At 35.5% G+C, this 13739-nt stretch overlaps 2 protein-coding genes across 2 annotated transcripts in view; one reads left to right on the top strand and one right to left on the bottom strand.

Moving 5' to 3' along the window:
* Positions 1 to 1860: 1860 nt before the first annotated feature.
* Positions 1861 to 10159, top strand: LOC127650719 (visinin-like). Its single transcript, XM_052136316.1, has 4 exons — positions 1861 to 2090; positions 3312 to 3813; positions 7634 to 7745; positions 8148 to 10159. Exons 2-4 carry the CDS (start codon positions 3433 to 3435, stop codon positions 8228 to 8230), a joined length of 576 nt encoding a protein of 191 aa, XP_051992276.1. The 5' UTR covers positions 1861 to 2090; positions 3312 to 3432; the 3' UTR covers positions 8231 to 10159.
* A 1568-nt stretch (positions 10160 to 11727) lies between these two features.
* LOC127650996 (germ cell-specific gene 1-like protein) overlaps positions 11728 to 13739 on the bottom strand; it is an 8287-nt gene continuing 6275 nt past the window's right edge. The window contains exons 5-7 of the mRNA XM_052136689.1: positions 13573 to 13731; positions 13365 to 13476; positions 11728 to 12141 (exon numbers count right to left, since the gene is read on the bottom strand). Of these exons, the coding sequence (XP_051992649.1) occupies positions 11733 to 12141; positions 13365 to 13476; positions 13573 to 13731 (680 nt within the window). The 3' untranslated portion in view covers positions 11728 to 11732. The remainder of the gene's footprint in view (positions 12142 to 13364; positions 13477 to 13572; positions 13732 to 13739) is intronic.

Below are 13739 nucleotides of genomic sequence, written 5' to 3' on the forward strand. Positions count from 1 at the left end.
ACCTGTACACAGAAGCTTGGCAATGCTCTCTCTGTCACATGTCCTTCTTTCTTACCTGGCCACTCCCTCCAATTTATTACTGTCTTCCCTCTATATAGAGCAAGAGAGAGGGGTTGGAGGGATTGTCTGGTTTCGGCTGTGGGGGGAGAGCATTGTGGGCAGAGGGAGGAGGTAGACTAAGGACAGTAAGCTGATCATATAGAGGCTTGTCAGGATATATTTGTGACCCAGGGAAAATCCAACTCTTGAAAAGGAGGATGGGTTAAAAGAGTTTATGCTAGGGCAGGTTATTGGTCGACATCTTGCATGGAATACAATGTATGAGCTCAACTTTTGGCCCAGAGCAGTTGGGGGTGACAGAGAAAACAAAAATTTTGCACTTAAATCTGTTTTGTATACTATTCTGATGCTAGTGAAACTTCACAGTATGGCACTTTTCGTACCACTGTCTCCTTAAGATGATTCGCTTATGTTTTCCTCTTTTGTAAGTCGCTTTGGATAAAAGCATCTGCCAAATGAAGAAATGCAAATGTAAATGTATTTCTCAATACAATATAGCTGATGATTAGTCAAGTTCAAAATATTGTAACTAAATTGTCTGTTATTGTATCAGTTGCAACGCAGGTTGAGGAAACACAGTTTGCAGGTCAGAGGTCACTCAAATACATTAAGGCACTGTCAATCTGGTCCATCACCACTTAACGTAATGAGATTTATGAAGACCTGAAGAAAATCCCTGCGTCTCTGGACACTGTCGGTTCCAGTGTCCTGAGATATTGGGTGATATCCAATATTCCGGGTTCATAACACGTTAATCTCAATTGACAGTTTTTGTGACATAATGTTGATTACCAAAAATGGTGTTTCATCTAGCCCATCCTTTTACTTAAACAAAATGCCAAAATCTGGGTTATCACTTATAATGGAGAGGAATGGGGCCAATCTGTTAATGTTAAAATACTCACTATTTTAAAAGTATAGCCACATGACATAAACAAAATTAACATTATTTTAGTTGAGTAAAGTTGCTTACTCACCTTTTCTGTGCAAAGTTGTTTATAACTTTGTTACCATGATGACATAACCCAATAAGCCCTAAAGCAACTGTAAAATCTATGATATAAATGACTTACAGCTCAAATAACACACACGGTTTTAAAGAGGAATTAATGTAAGGGCTTTCATAAAATGATAAGCTTCACATTTCAGCTTTTGAACCCTCCAAAAATTGGCCCCATTCACTTCCATTGTAAGTGCCTCACTGTAAGCTTGAATTTTGCTTCTTTTTTTGTTTTTAAGAAAAAGATTGACAATTCAAAACACATTTTTGTGGTAATCAACATTTTGATGTGATTAATTTGTAATTAATCCAATTGTGATTAATTTGTTTTGAATCCAGATTATTTTTTACAAAGTTTTTCAGGATTTATACTCTCTGTAGTTAAATATGGTTATTTTTATCATAAGAGCTTTAAAATGTACTTAAACCACAAACAACAGGCTCCTTAAATTACTCATAAATTGCTATAAGTTCAAAACATCCAAAAAACAATAGAAATCTGTTCATGTGGACAAACAGCTTATCAAATATCTTTTGACATGCAAGAGTGTGCACTTTTTAAATATTTGTATCTGTGCCATTTCAAATCAAATCAAATCACTTTATTGTCACACTACCATGTATACAAATGCAACAGTTGGTGAAATTCTTGTGTGCAGGTCCGAGCAACATAGCAGTCATGACAGTGACGAGACATATACCAATTACAGTAAACAACATACTTACACAACACAATTTACATATCATATGTACACATACTTACACAACATTTATCTTAAACGGGGTGAAAGTGACTACCTGGAAAAACAAACAAAGAGATTAGAACAAAGAAAGGAAAACAACAGAGAAAAAAAGAGATGCAATACATTACAAAATGTAAATCTCTTATGGCTGAGCCTTCTAAAACCTTGTGTAATTGACTTAACCCATGGAGAGGTAGCCACCTCCTTCAACACTAGCTCATTACTCTTCCACACTCTGCCATGATTACTTGCACCTTGATTCTTGCTCCATTGGGCAACAACTATAGGTAAGAATGTTTTTGATAGTTACACATCTGGCCATGTCATTTAACACATCAGATTTATGTTCTTTGCATATTCTTCGCGGGGTTGCATTTCTTGACATTCATTTATGAGGTTGTACCAGTCAACGGCCAGCCAAAAGAACCTAGTCAAAAGTGTGCTTTTATTAGGTTCTTATATTTATGACTTTATTTATATTTATGAGTTTGGCATAATGATGATTTGATGGAAGAAGTTACAGTTAAAGACTAAATCTTTAGTCAAGTTTTAATTAAAAATTAAGTTTATTGTACTGTTTATTAGGACACTACAATATTTTATTGCTTAAGAATCATAACCACAGGCCTGTAAAGTCACAGTGATCTTATCGTTTTAGGAATAGTTCACAGATGGCAGAATTTATTTGGGTGAAAATAATTAATGTCAGCTATGAACACAAAAATGTGTTCAACCATGTTTAGTATCATTTACAATTGTAATGTTGCTTCCAGCTAAATGTTGAAAAATGAATTACAAAATTGCAGTCTTTTTTCCCTTTGTACTATGCAGAAGTGCATTGAGAGAAGTGGTTTAATTTAGTCACAGTTCATCTCTTTCCAGTTGCATTTTTCATTATTATTATTATTATTATCATTTTAGAAAAACTGACTCTAATCTATTAGTAGAGGATGATAAAAAGCAACTGACTGCCACACTAAATTGCACTAAACTTGAGGCATTTAATACTACTAAAATAATTCTGCTATCGGCATGAAGATTTAACATTCAAGTAAAGTGGAAACCAACTAGTCCTTAAAAAATTAATCAAGATGAGACATTTTAATTACATATTAAAATGACACATTTCATCCCAAAATATACATAAAAAACATGAAATTATAGTTTTCATAAAGAAAATGTGTATTTATTTTTTTATATTTGCATTGTATCATTCATTTTCTGACTATAAAGCTGATAAATTCTCATTTTTGGGGTGAAATATGACATTGACAGATCTTGTGAGATTCCCCCCTGTAGCCTCTGTGGCCATCTCTAGAATGATTCAATTGCAGTAATTCCTTATAAAGAAATCGTTCTTTCACTTACAATGATAAATTCGACTTTTTTCCATTTTATTTCATCTGCCAACTGTGAATGGATTGTGCATTTGCTAATTCGCTTAAATAAAATTATAACTATTTTCATTCATTTATTCATCTTAGCAAGTCTGCTGTGTTATTTTACAGTTTTGTCTGGACACCCTGAGCTTGGGACAGCTTGAGAGACTAACAACCCACCTGATCCTTACCAAGGACAAATTTTGAACCTCTATTGTTGTCGAAATTTCTTTGACTTCCCCAAAAGGCCATGGGAAACTCACAGAGTGGAGTGGTTTCCAGAGAGATCCTTGATGATCTCAAGGTGAACACCAAGTTCTCTGAAGCCGAGATCACACAGTGGTATGAGAACTTCCAGAAACAGTGTCCTTCGGGTCGCATCACACTAAATCAGTTCGAGGAGATCTACAGTCGATTCTTCCCCGACAGCGATGCCAAGACCTATGCCCAACACGTTTTCCGCTCCTTCGACACCAATGATGATGGAACATTAGACTTTAAGGAGTACATTGTTGCTCTTCACATGACCTCCTCAGGGAAGATGGCCCTGAAGCTGGAGTGGGCCTTCTCTCTGTTTGATGTGGACAAGAACGGCTACATCACAAAATCTGAAGTGTGTGAACTCTGCCAGGTAAGAGAATGAATAAGAGAATACTTACAAGAACAGTTGCTTTCCTCTTTTCCCCCAGTAAAACATCTAAAGCTTTTTTATTTACAAAATGTATTTACTTAAGAAGCAAAATTGCTAGTTTGAGCATCCCGACTGGTGCACCCGAGTAACACTGGCTCAACCAATGGTGTGAGTTTGGGGGCGGGACTTCTGTTTTGGGGGACTTCTGCTTGGGAAACCGGTTTCAAACCTGTTTTGTTAAATTCCGTTTGGAGATGCAAAACTTTACCTTTAAAGGGGTAGTTCACCGCTTTAAAGGTAAAAAATACAAATTCATACATCTCATGTTGTTCCAAACTGATATGATTCACTATGGGTAAAGAAATGTAGTGAAATTGAATGGTGACTGAGGCTAACGTTATTCTGTGAGCTATCCTTTTAGTTTATAATTTCACATCTATTCTAGCACCATTTTTGTAAATTTTAGGATAGAAAAGAAGAACAGGCTATTCCATTCAAACACACCAATGCACACATAAATAATTAAAAGATGATAAGCACACTGATAAGAGAAATAAGAGTGTTGGAAATTGAAAGAAAGATGAGAAATTGTGAACTGCTTTTATGAAACTGACTTCCTGTAAAAAACATTTTTTGAAGATCATTTAAAGGGTCAATTTCCAATTTAAAATTGGAACTGTTTGTGAATAAAATAAGATAAATAATTCTTAACCATGTTTCCCAAGCTAGACAAATAAGAAGCTGTTGTCCGGCACTTAATCTCTTAGGTTTGCATGCATGACAGGTTTCTCTGGTAGTGCGACACCATTCAAAACTCATGTCCTGTAAGACCAAGACTGATTGAATGTGTCTCAAACTCAAGAGTCGGGTCTTTTTGGCAGTGATGCTAAACCATAAAGATCATTTAACACCAAACTTGACCTTAGATCAGTGATTGGAAGTAAAGAGTGACAACACTTAAACCCATTCCCTATAAGGAACCATCAGAAGGATTCAGTGGTGGGTACTGTGAGGGAGATAAGCTCCTCAATGTGCAATCAGGATTTAAGACTATGCAGAGGGATTCGATGACATGTCAACTGTTAAGCCTTCTTCTCAGAAATGGACGCTCAAGGGTCTGAAGTTGTACAGAGATATTACACTTCAGATAAAAGAACAGCTATATAATATCCCTTATTTATGTTAAACCATTTGAAAACAAAGTCAAACGATAAAGAATAAACTACAGTGTAATGCAACGTTCTGTGACAAAGGGAGTCAACTAAGGCCAGAAGCACATTTTTTTCTTTTGTTTGGAACGACCCTTTGAGTGGCGCCCCTTCCCAGTTCCCGCAGTGCCCTTCAAGTGCGCAAAACTGCCATTTGGAAAAGGCATTTGACAGTTTGACTAACTTTAACAGCAGCTTGTACTTGCATTGCTTTATGTATTGCTTTTGGACACATTTCAGAACACAACAACTAATTAAATTGAGCTTAATGTTCTTGTGTAGAGTTTTTGGCCCAAGTCATACAATGATGTGTGAAAGAAATTGAGAATAAACATCAATTTGTGGTATTAGTTTGAAGATAGGGGGATCAGGTTATGGTTTACTCTTCAGGACACTTCTAAAAATGTTGTCCTAGGCCCCATGAAATCAAGCGATGGCCCCATGTCAAAACTTTCTTTAGACAGTTTTAATAGTGTTGAAATGGCATCAGTGTCATTCAGAGCATCCACATGCACTAGGTTGAGGCCAATTGTGCTCCAATAAAAGCAGTATTCCTGGTTCAATACTAGATAAAGTTGCAGTCAGTAATTTATTTCCTCATTTAAAAGTTTTACTCCTAAAGAAATTAATGGTAATTTTGAAACATATGTATGAAATCAGGACCACTCATGTGAGATGAAGAGTTCAGTCATATCAGTAACCTTATATAAGCTCTTTTATTCTACATGGGGCGGGGGCGCCCTCATGGGGGCAGCCATATTAGCATCACATGACCAGCTGAATACTACTTGCTTTGTAACTGCTCTGTTATTGGACACTTTCACTCATGGCTGAATTAATCCTGGTTTACTGTGCATAGTACATTTCTACAATGACATCTGCAACTGAAAACGACAGTGTTTGAATGACGCAGCATCCAGGCCACTATGTGTCAGCATAAGCCGTATTTTGACATACTTCAAAAAAAGTACCTAATACCTGAGTTCACCTTTAAGCCCAATTAACAGCATTTGTGGCATAATGTTGATTAACCCAAAAATGCAGTTCAACCTGTCCCTTCTTTTCATAAAAATAAATAGATTAAGAAGAACAAAAAAGAAGTCTGGGTTAAAGTGAGGCACAAGAAGTGAATAGGACCCATCCGTTTCACAAATATAGCCACAAGACGTGATTTCAGTATGATAAAATTACTTAATAACCTTTTCTATGTAAAGTTATATCAACTTTTACTACTTTGTTGCCATGATAACATGACATTGTAAACCCTAAAACCTCATACAGCTCAAATAATACACAATTTTTAACAGAAGAATTCATGTAAGTGCTTTTATTAAATTATTAGCTTCACATTTCTGCCTTTAACCCCCCCAAAATTGGCCCCAATCACTTTCATTGTAAGTGCCTCAATGTAACCTTGATTTTTGCTATTTTTGTAATTTCTTTTATTATCATTAGTATTATTATAATTTTTTTTGGTAATCAATATTATGCTATACATGCTGTTGATTGAGCTAGACAAAGCTGACCTACAATCGCATTATCTCAGTCTGTTAGTCTGACTTTACAAAAAATGTACCGGTAAAACCTATTAATCGTATTAAAGCTTTACATGACATTTGAAAAAAAACAACAAGAAAAATATTTTCATTTGAACTTTTAAAATGCATGTAAATGTACTGGATGACAGAATTACATTTTTGGGTTACCTATTCTGTTGGAATTATTCTGTAAGTTAAAATCATGCAGACCTATGTTTTAGGTTAGAATTGTTTATCCCACTGTTGTCCTCCTTATCCTGCCAAAGCTCTTAAGTAAGAGTCTGCTAAAGAGTCTAATATGCTGGCTGGCACTATTTCATTTTTGCTTTTTCTTTTTTCTATTTTTAGGTAACCTTATTTATATATGGTTGATCCGAATCAACAAATTTGTAAGCGTAAACACATTATAAGCCAATGAAGCAAGTTAAGCTCTAAGGGAGGAGTGAGACATATATAGCACTCAGGCTAAACAGAAAAGGAACTTGAAGGGATGTGAGGAGAGATAAATTTAGCACATAGCCCAAACAGAATGCTTTAAAACTAAGCTCAGCGTGGATTACAGAAGAAAATAACAGATTTAGAAATGCTTCTTGTGCGTCATGGGATATTATCCAAAGAGTAGGCCCATATAATGGTCAAAAACAATGTCACCACAATAAAAAACCTGTCAGTATGAGGGATGCAAATAACAGGTTGTTATCTAGTGTAATGCAATACTTGCTGAATACAATTACACTGGTGAAACTGACAATAATCTCTTTATCAAAATGTTCAATGATTGACTTAGAAATCAATAAGTAATGCAGCTGTCAATTATGTGTCCTGCATAAGTCTTTGAAAGTAAGATTATATTTTTTGGTGGGTTTTATGTGTATAATATCAAAAGGTTCAGATTTATTTATCAGGTTCCTATTTTTTCAATCTGCCATTTGATGACACCAGTTTGACACCACATCTTTTCACTTTATTCATGCAATCACTAAAGCTTATATAGTTATACAGCCATAGATAAATGCATTTATACTGTATGCATTAAATGAACATGCAATTGAGCTCTCTCTGATTTCCCATCAGGCCATTTTCAAACTCATACCCAAAGAAAAGCATGCAGAGCTGCCCAGTGATGAGAACACGCCGGAGAAGAGAGCAGAGAAGCTCTGGGCCATCTTTGGAAAAAAGGACACTGGTAAGAGAACTTAGTTGGGACAGTTTAGAGTCAAATGTTTTTTAAGTATGTACAGTAAACATATAAGATATATGTACTTGACAAGCAAAACTGTGTAAAATAAGACTGGACCTAACTTTTTAATTTTTACTCCTTTGGCAATTTTTTTTTCTTCTTGTTTTTAACGTAAACCTCACTGAATTATGCTGAAAATAAGAAAAATGGGGTAACATGCCAATTGGGTAGGAAACATAAACCCAGTTGATCAAATAAGTCTTATGTAGTATCTTATGCAATGTTGCTTCTTATGTAAATGTATGTTTATGTATTTTACTGGAAAATAAGTGAAATAATATTGAGTAATAAAATGAGTATTATCACACTGCCTACATTAACAAAGCATTTATTTTCTCACACATGCAGACCGAATTGCAGAGGGGGAGTTCATTGAAAGCATATCATCAAACGAGGCTGCATTACGGCTAATTCAGTATGACCATAAATGAGCTGACAAAATCATCATGAGCAAAATGGCAATTCTGTCATGCCTGATTTCATGGATGTGTACATTAACAATAAACAAATTGTGGAAGTTTTCACCATTCTTAATTTGTGTGTAACCGTTGTGTTACAAAGCTGAATAAGATGTCTTCTGCTAGTTTAACAGTACAGTAACACAATAATAGATGTGTTTTTAAAAATAGACATTGTAATAATATATAGAATTCCATTCTGACTGTAACTTCTAATTTAAGGGAAAAGTAACTTTCAAATAACCTGAAATAATATGAAAAGATGAAGTTACGTAAATCATTGTTTTAATACGCTGTTAAAAAAGTACAACTTGGTGCCAGAGGTCTGTGTGGTATTTGACCAGAGTGCACCCTTAAAAGTGAGACTTAAAATGCAGCACTGGTTTCACATCTACACTCAAGAACAATAATAATAATTTTATGATTTATGTATTTCAATTTCATAACAAAATTCCATCAATTTGAATCGAGTAATCTTTCATAAATATAAAAAACTAAATATTTTACATTTTTATTCATTTAAAAATATTAAACAATTAAATGTGATGGAATTTTTGTTATGAAATTGAAATATGTAAATCTTAAAAATAGCCTAAAATATATTTTTGGAGTGATTTTATTGATCTAGTCAAACCCATATACAACCTACTCTACCCAATAAGACACAGTGTAAATTCAGTTTATTTGTCTACACACCTCATTGTTCTAGTTCAATTTGTCCAGTTGATATGCTGCTTTTGTGTCCAGTATAGACACTGAAAGGTGTAATGATTGAAACCAGTTAACATGAAGCTCCCAGCACGTTTCAGTTATTTGATTAACCTAACCATTATTCATGTTTATTTAATTTGGAATGTGTTTATCGTTCTTTTGATTGTTCTGTCATATAAATGATTCACATTAAGAAATTGTGTCATTGCATGGTGTGTTAGTTTCATACAAACACACATACAATTGCATATTGTACAATTCTGCTTGATGTTCATATTGCATGACAGTTGTGTAAAGATGTCTTATCACAATTATAATTTTTTTTTTTTTTTTTACAGATTATTTTCAGTTAGTTAATGCACTGAATATTCATTTGACATTCAGGGTTGGAAAATATTCCATTTCAAAATGAAAAAAATAAGACAAATAAATCTACTACCCCAATGTGGCAGGGCGGAGGGCGGGGCCGGGTCGTGATCCCACACACCTGGTCCCGTATTAGGCTAATCAAGCCTTCGAGAGGGATAAAGGTCGACTGCAGAGGATCGTGCGGGAGAGAGAGATCGTTTACGGACTTGTCCATCATGTGTGTGTTTGCTCTTTATTTTCGCCCAGTTTATTATTAAAACTATTATTTATATTGTCAAGCCAGTTCTCACCTCCTCCTTTCCATTGATCGCTTTACACACACTTTACATCATGACAAATTAATGTTTTCATTTCTCACATGTTATTTTATTGCTACCTGATCATGCATCAACAGAGCTTTTAAAAGAAGAACAAATATCTATCATCTATTGTTCGTACTTTTGATTTTCTTCTTACTGTTTCTAATGCTCTCCATCTCTCACTTGATCCGTGTCTCTTACTGAGGAGATTATTCACATAATCTCCTGCTTTTGAAGCATCTGTCTGAAGCTGCTGAAATTCCTCTGTTTGTTGTAATCTTTCCATCGCTCCTTCTTGTTCTATACTCACATTATGTCATATGTTATGCTCTGTGCTCTCATCGAATAACGGAATAATGGGGTGAAGTATAAGAGCCAGTTGTCATCCAAATGTGCCACATGGAAAAACCCAATCAATGTACAAAACCTCTCATAATTCTTTTAGTTATGTGTCTCTCTGTCTGTCGATCTTTTCGTTTAATTAAAAGAAGGTTTGATGCAATGTTTACACAAGGTAAATAAACCAGACTTTTAGTTAACGCTATAAGAGATGTGCTACAATTTGTAGAGTCATAAATTAATCTGGTAACATTTTACTATAAGGTTGTGTTCATTAACATTAGTCAACTGCATTTGTTAACATGAATTAACAATGAACAATACTTTTACAGCAATTCATCTTAATATTAATTTCAACAGTTACCATTAGCTAATGCATTATGAACTATCATGAACAAACAAAGAACTATTGAAATATATTTAGAAAACACTGTGGAAATATTGTTCATTATTAGTTCATGATAATGCATTAACTGATGTTCATGAAAAGAACCTTACTGTAAAGTGTTATCAATAATCTTTACTTGCGCTGATGTAGCAGTTCATAAAGATGTAACGGTAAGTAAAAAAGTATTATTGATAATGCAATGTAAACAACTAAGAGAGCAAGATGCCTGACAAATAAGAAATAAGCAAATGGTATAAGTAAATAAATTAAAAAAACAATTCCTGTTGCATTCAGAGCACTAATTTTTTATTAAAACATTTTGGGAAAACACATAATACCGTATTTGACCATGCACAAACAAATCTACCTTAAAACGAATTTGCAGACTTTGTCATTTTTAATAAATTAGTGCGACTATATGACATAGCATTGTCTCATTCGTAACATCCCTGCTGAAATGACCAGCTCAGACCAGCTTAAAGTTCCATGTTTTTTTCCCGGCTTGTTAATGCTGGTTTGGTGATGTATGGCTGGTGAACCAGTAATAGTCATGTTTATGTGAAGCTGGTTGATCAAGTAAGTTTTACTGGTTAAGCTTCTTAAGATTCCTGGCGGGGACAGCTGTATACCAATATCCCATGCTGCTTTTTCCACTGTAGGAATATAACCGCCAAGTTTCTTTAAGAATCAAAGGTAAAATCTCATCATTTTATCAGTTGCCAGGGACGGATTATGACTAAGTCATTAAGTCTTTGGGGGGTGGGGGTTGGTTTTCATTGTTGATGGGTTTTCGAGCGGGGGGATTACCAAACTGGATCGCACAACCTAAAGCCCAGGGGCCCCCCGGGCAGTCAAGGGCCTCTGGGCACTGGCCCCATTGGCCTTGTTGGTAATCCATTCCTGCCAGTAGCATCAAATAATAAGTTCACACAAAAGTGTACAAACTCGCACCTTTGAAATTGACCTGCAATTATCATTGCAAGCTATACGATTTTTACAGCTATTCAACCTGTCTCAGTGAATCTTTTGGAATGACCCTTCGAGGGGTGTCCCCTCTCGCAGTGTTCAAAAATACCATTTGGAATTTACCTATTATTAATCCTTTCTATTTCTGGTTCATAGCTGGTAGAGCATGGTGATAACAACGCCAAGGTCATGAGTTCCATTCTCAAGGAACACACAAAGTGGTCAAATGTATACTTTAAAATGGACAGTCAGTCACATTGGACAAAAAAACCTTTGCCAAATGTATAAAAGTAAATGTTTTATTTCTCTCCAATACTCCCTCTCATAACAGAGCCGAAGTCTTATATCATCATTTGGCATTCTCTTTGTCCTCTTAGATGCAGTTCTTTCTTTCCACTCCTTCTCAGAACATTTCATCTTCACCTTCACTTTCTTCCCTCTCTAAAGCACGTTCCATTTCCTCCATTTCTCTCTCGCAGTCTTCGCATCCCTCCGTTCCGCAACCCGACACCAGTACCAGTCCATGCGGATTCGCCATCTCCAACAAAGACCCACCAGGTATGTTCTCTTTGGGGGGCCACGTGGTGTCCATGAGTGTCCCCTTCTGGCAGTGCTGAACCAGTCGGCTGACAGAGTAGAGGCTCCCGCCACCAGCCATGATGACCTCATCGTAAGGAGGAGCATGGCTGGCGGTGCGAGCCTCCTCAAGATGGATTCGGGCACGGTGCTTCATCTCGATCAGGGTTTTGGTGTAAGAGTTCAGGGTGAATACAGCTGCTGCCATGCAACAACTAAAGGAGACCCATGCCATACTGTGAAAGGAGTACCAATGGTGATTAAATCTGAAATTAGGGGTCAAATTATTCATTTTACACTATTTTGATTTAATATACATTCAATGTGACCAAACAACCATTTCATTATACACTGTGTGGTGAAATTAATATAGCAATATTAATTACTTCCTACATTGAATAAGTTAGTTTAAGCATCTACCTTTGTTTTTAACTCAAATATGTACAAATTTATGCTTTAGCTTATACATAAATATTATTTATGATTATTTATGATTTACATCATGCATTAATCCTAAAGCAGAAAATCTCATATTTCTTTGCTAATTTGCATACATTTCTCTGGTAAATAAAAAAAGTTAATTTTACTTATTTGTCAAAGCTAATTAATATTATTTAATAAAATTAAGTATATTTTACTTAATTTGATACCACTAAAAATTAAGTATGTGTGAAATTAAAATTAAATATATCTTACTAGTAATTTTTAGTGTATACAGTGGCCCAAAATAAAAAATAAAAAAAATAATTGATCTATTGTCACACATTATACATACATGTCTGCATATATATACGGTGAAATAATTTTTTTCACTTATCCCAGCTAAGCTGGGGTCAGAGTGCAGGGTCAGCCATGATACGGCACCCCTGGTGCAGATAGGGCAAGGGCCTTGCTCAAGGACCCAACAGTGGTGTCTTGGCAGTGTTGAGGCTTGAACCCCTGACCTTCTGGTCAGTAACCCAGAGCCTTAACCGCTGAGCCACCACTTCACTAGTCTTTCTTTGTTTGCAATTACTTCTTACTAACTGGTCCCATTGGATATGCAACTTTAACCACAGTAGTGGTTCATCACACTGTAATTACATCATCACATTTCATAGAACTCTGAAAATGTTACACTAAGTTTGACAACCAGAAAGCATCCATATAATCTTTGTCTTGATTAAGATTTATATTTTGTTATTATTTAAAATGTGACAAACTTCATTTTATGACATGCTTTGCCAGAAAAATGTACCTGTGCATCAGTAAGTTTCTTTCAAATAAATGCCACCTGGTTTGATAATGTACTGTATATTTATGCATTTCAAAGTGTATCTTAGGTATCCAAAAATGATTCTAGGGGTCACAGTATTTGCAGTGATGTTATTAAATGAAAATACAAGTGCATAGAAATAGAGTACGGGAGAGTAGAGGAAGAGCAGAACAAAAAGATGACAAAAGGCAAAGAAAATCTCACGCAAATGACCAGCCGTAGTCCCAAGTCTGAGGTCTCCAGTCTTTGGGCCCAATGCTGACCGTCATCTGGAATACTGTTGTATACATCATATGTGCCACCATTCCCATCATACCTAAAAAAGGAGCCATTAAAGATTGTTATCCCTGTTTGTCTCAGTCAAAATCTGATTATTTAAGATTCTCTGTCAGAACAGCTCTTAAAAACTCACCGGAGAGGACGGTGCAGATGGCAGCAAAAGCATTGATCTTGAGTGCATACATTTCCTTATTCAGACACAGCAGCAACAATTCCATCCACATGAGTAGGAAACCCAATGCCAGCAAACTGATGTATGCAAACTCAGATATCACTGAAAGCCACAGAACGCCTAAAGGA

This window comes from Xyrauchen texanus, chromosome 10 (assembly GCF_025860055.1).
Source record: "Xyrauchen texanus isolate HMW12.3.18 chromosome 10, RBS_HiC_50CHRs, whole genome shotgun sequence".
Taxonomy (NCBI): domain Eukaryota; kingdom Metazoa; phylum Chordata; class Actinopteri; order Cypriniformes; family Catostomidae; genus Xyrauchen; species Xyrauchen texanus.

What these genes read in the sequence shown, in the direction of transcription:
- LOC127650719 (XM_052136316.1), top strand. Translation starts at nt 3,433, where the DNA reads ATGGGAAACTCACAGAGTGGAGTGGTTTCCAGAGAGATCCTTGATGAT. An exon ending in AAGTGTGTGAACTCTGCCAG is followed by an intron (nt 3,814 to 7,633) that starts GTAAGAGAATGA and finishes ATTTCCCATCAG; the next exon opens with GCCATTTTCAAACTCATACC. An exon ending in CTTTGGAAAAAAGGACACTG is followed by an intron (nt 7,746 to 8,147) that starts GTAAGAGAACTT and finishes TCACACATGCAG; the next exon opens with ACCGAATTGCAGAGGGGGAG.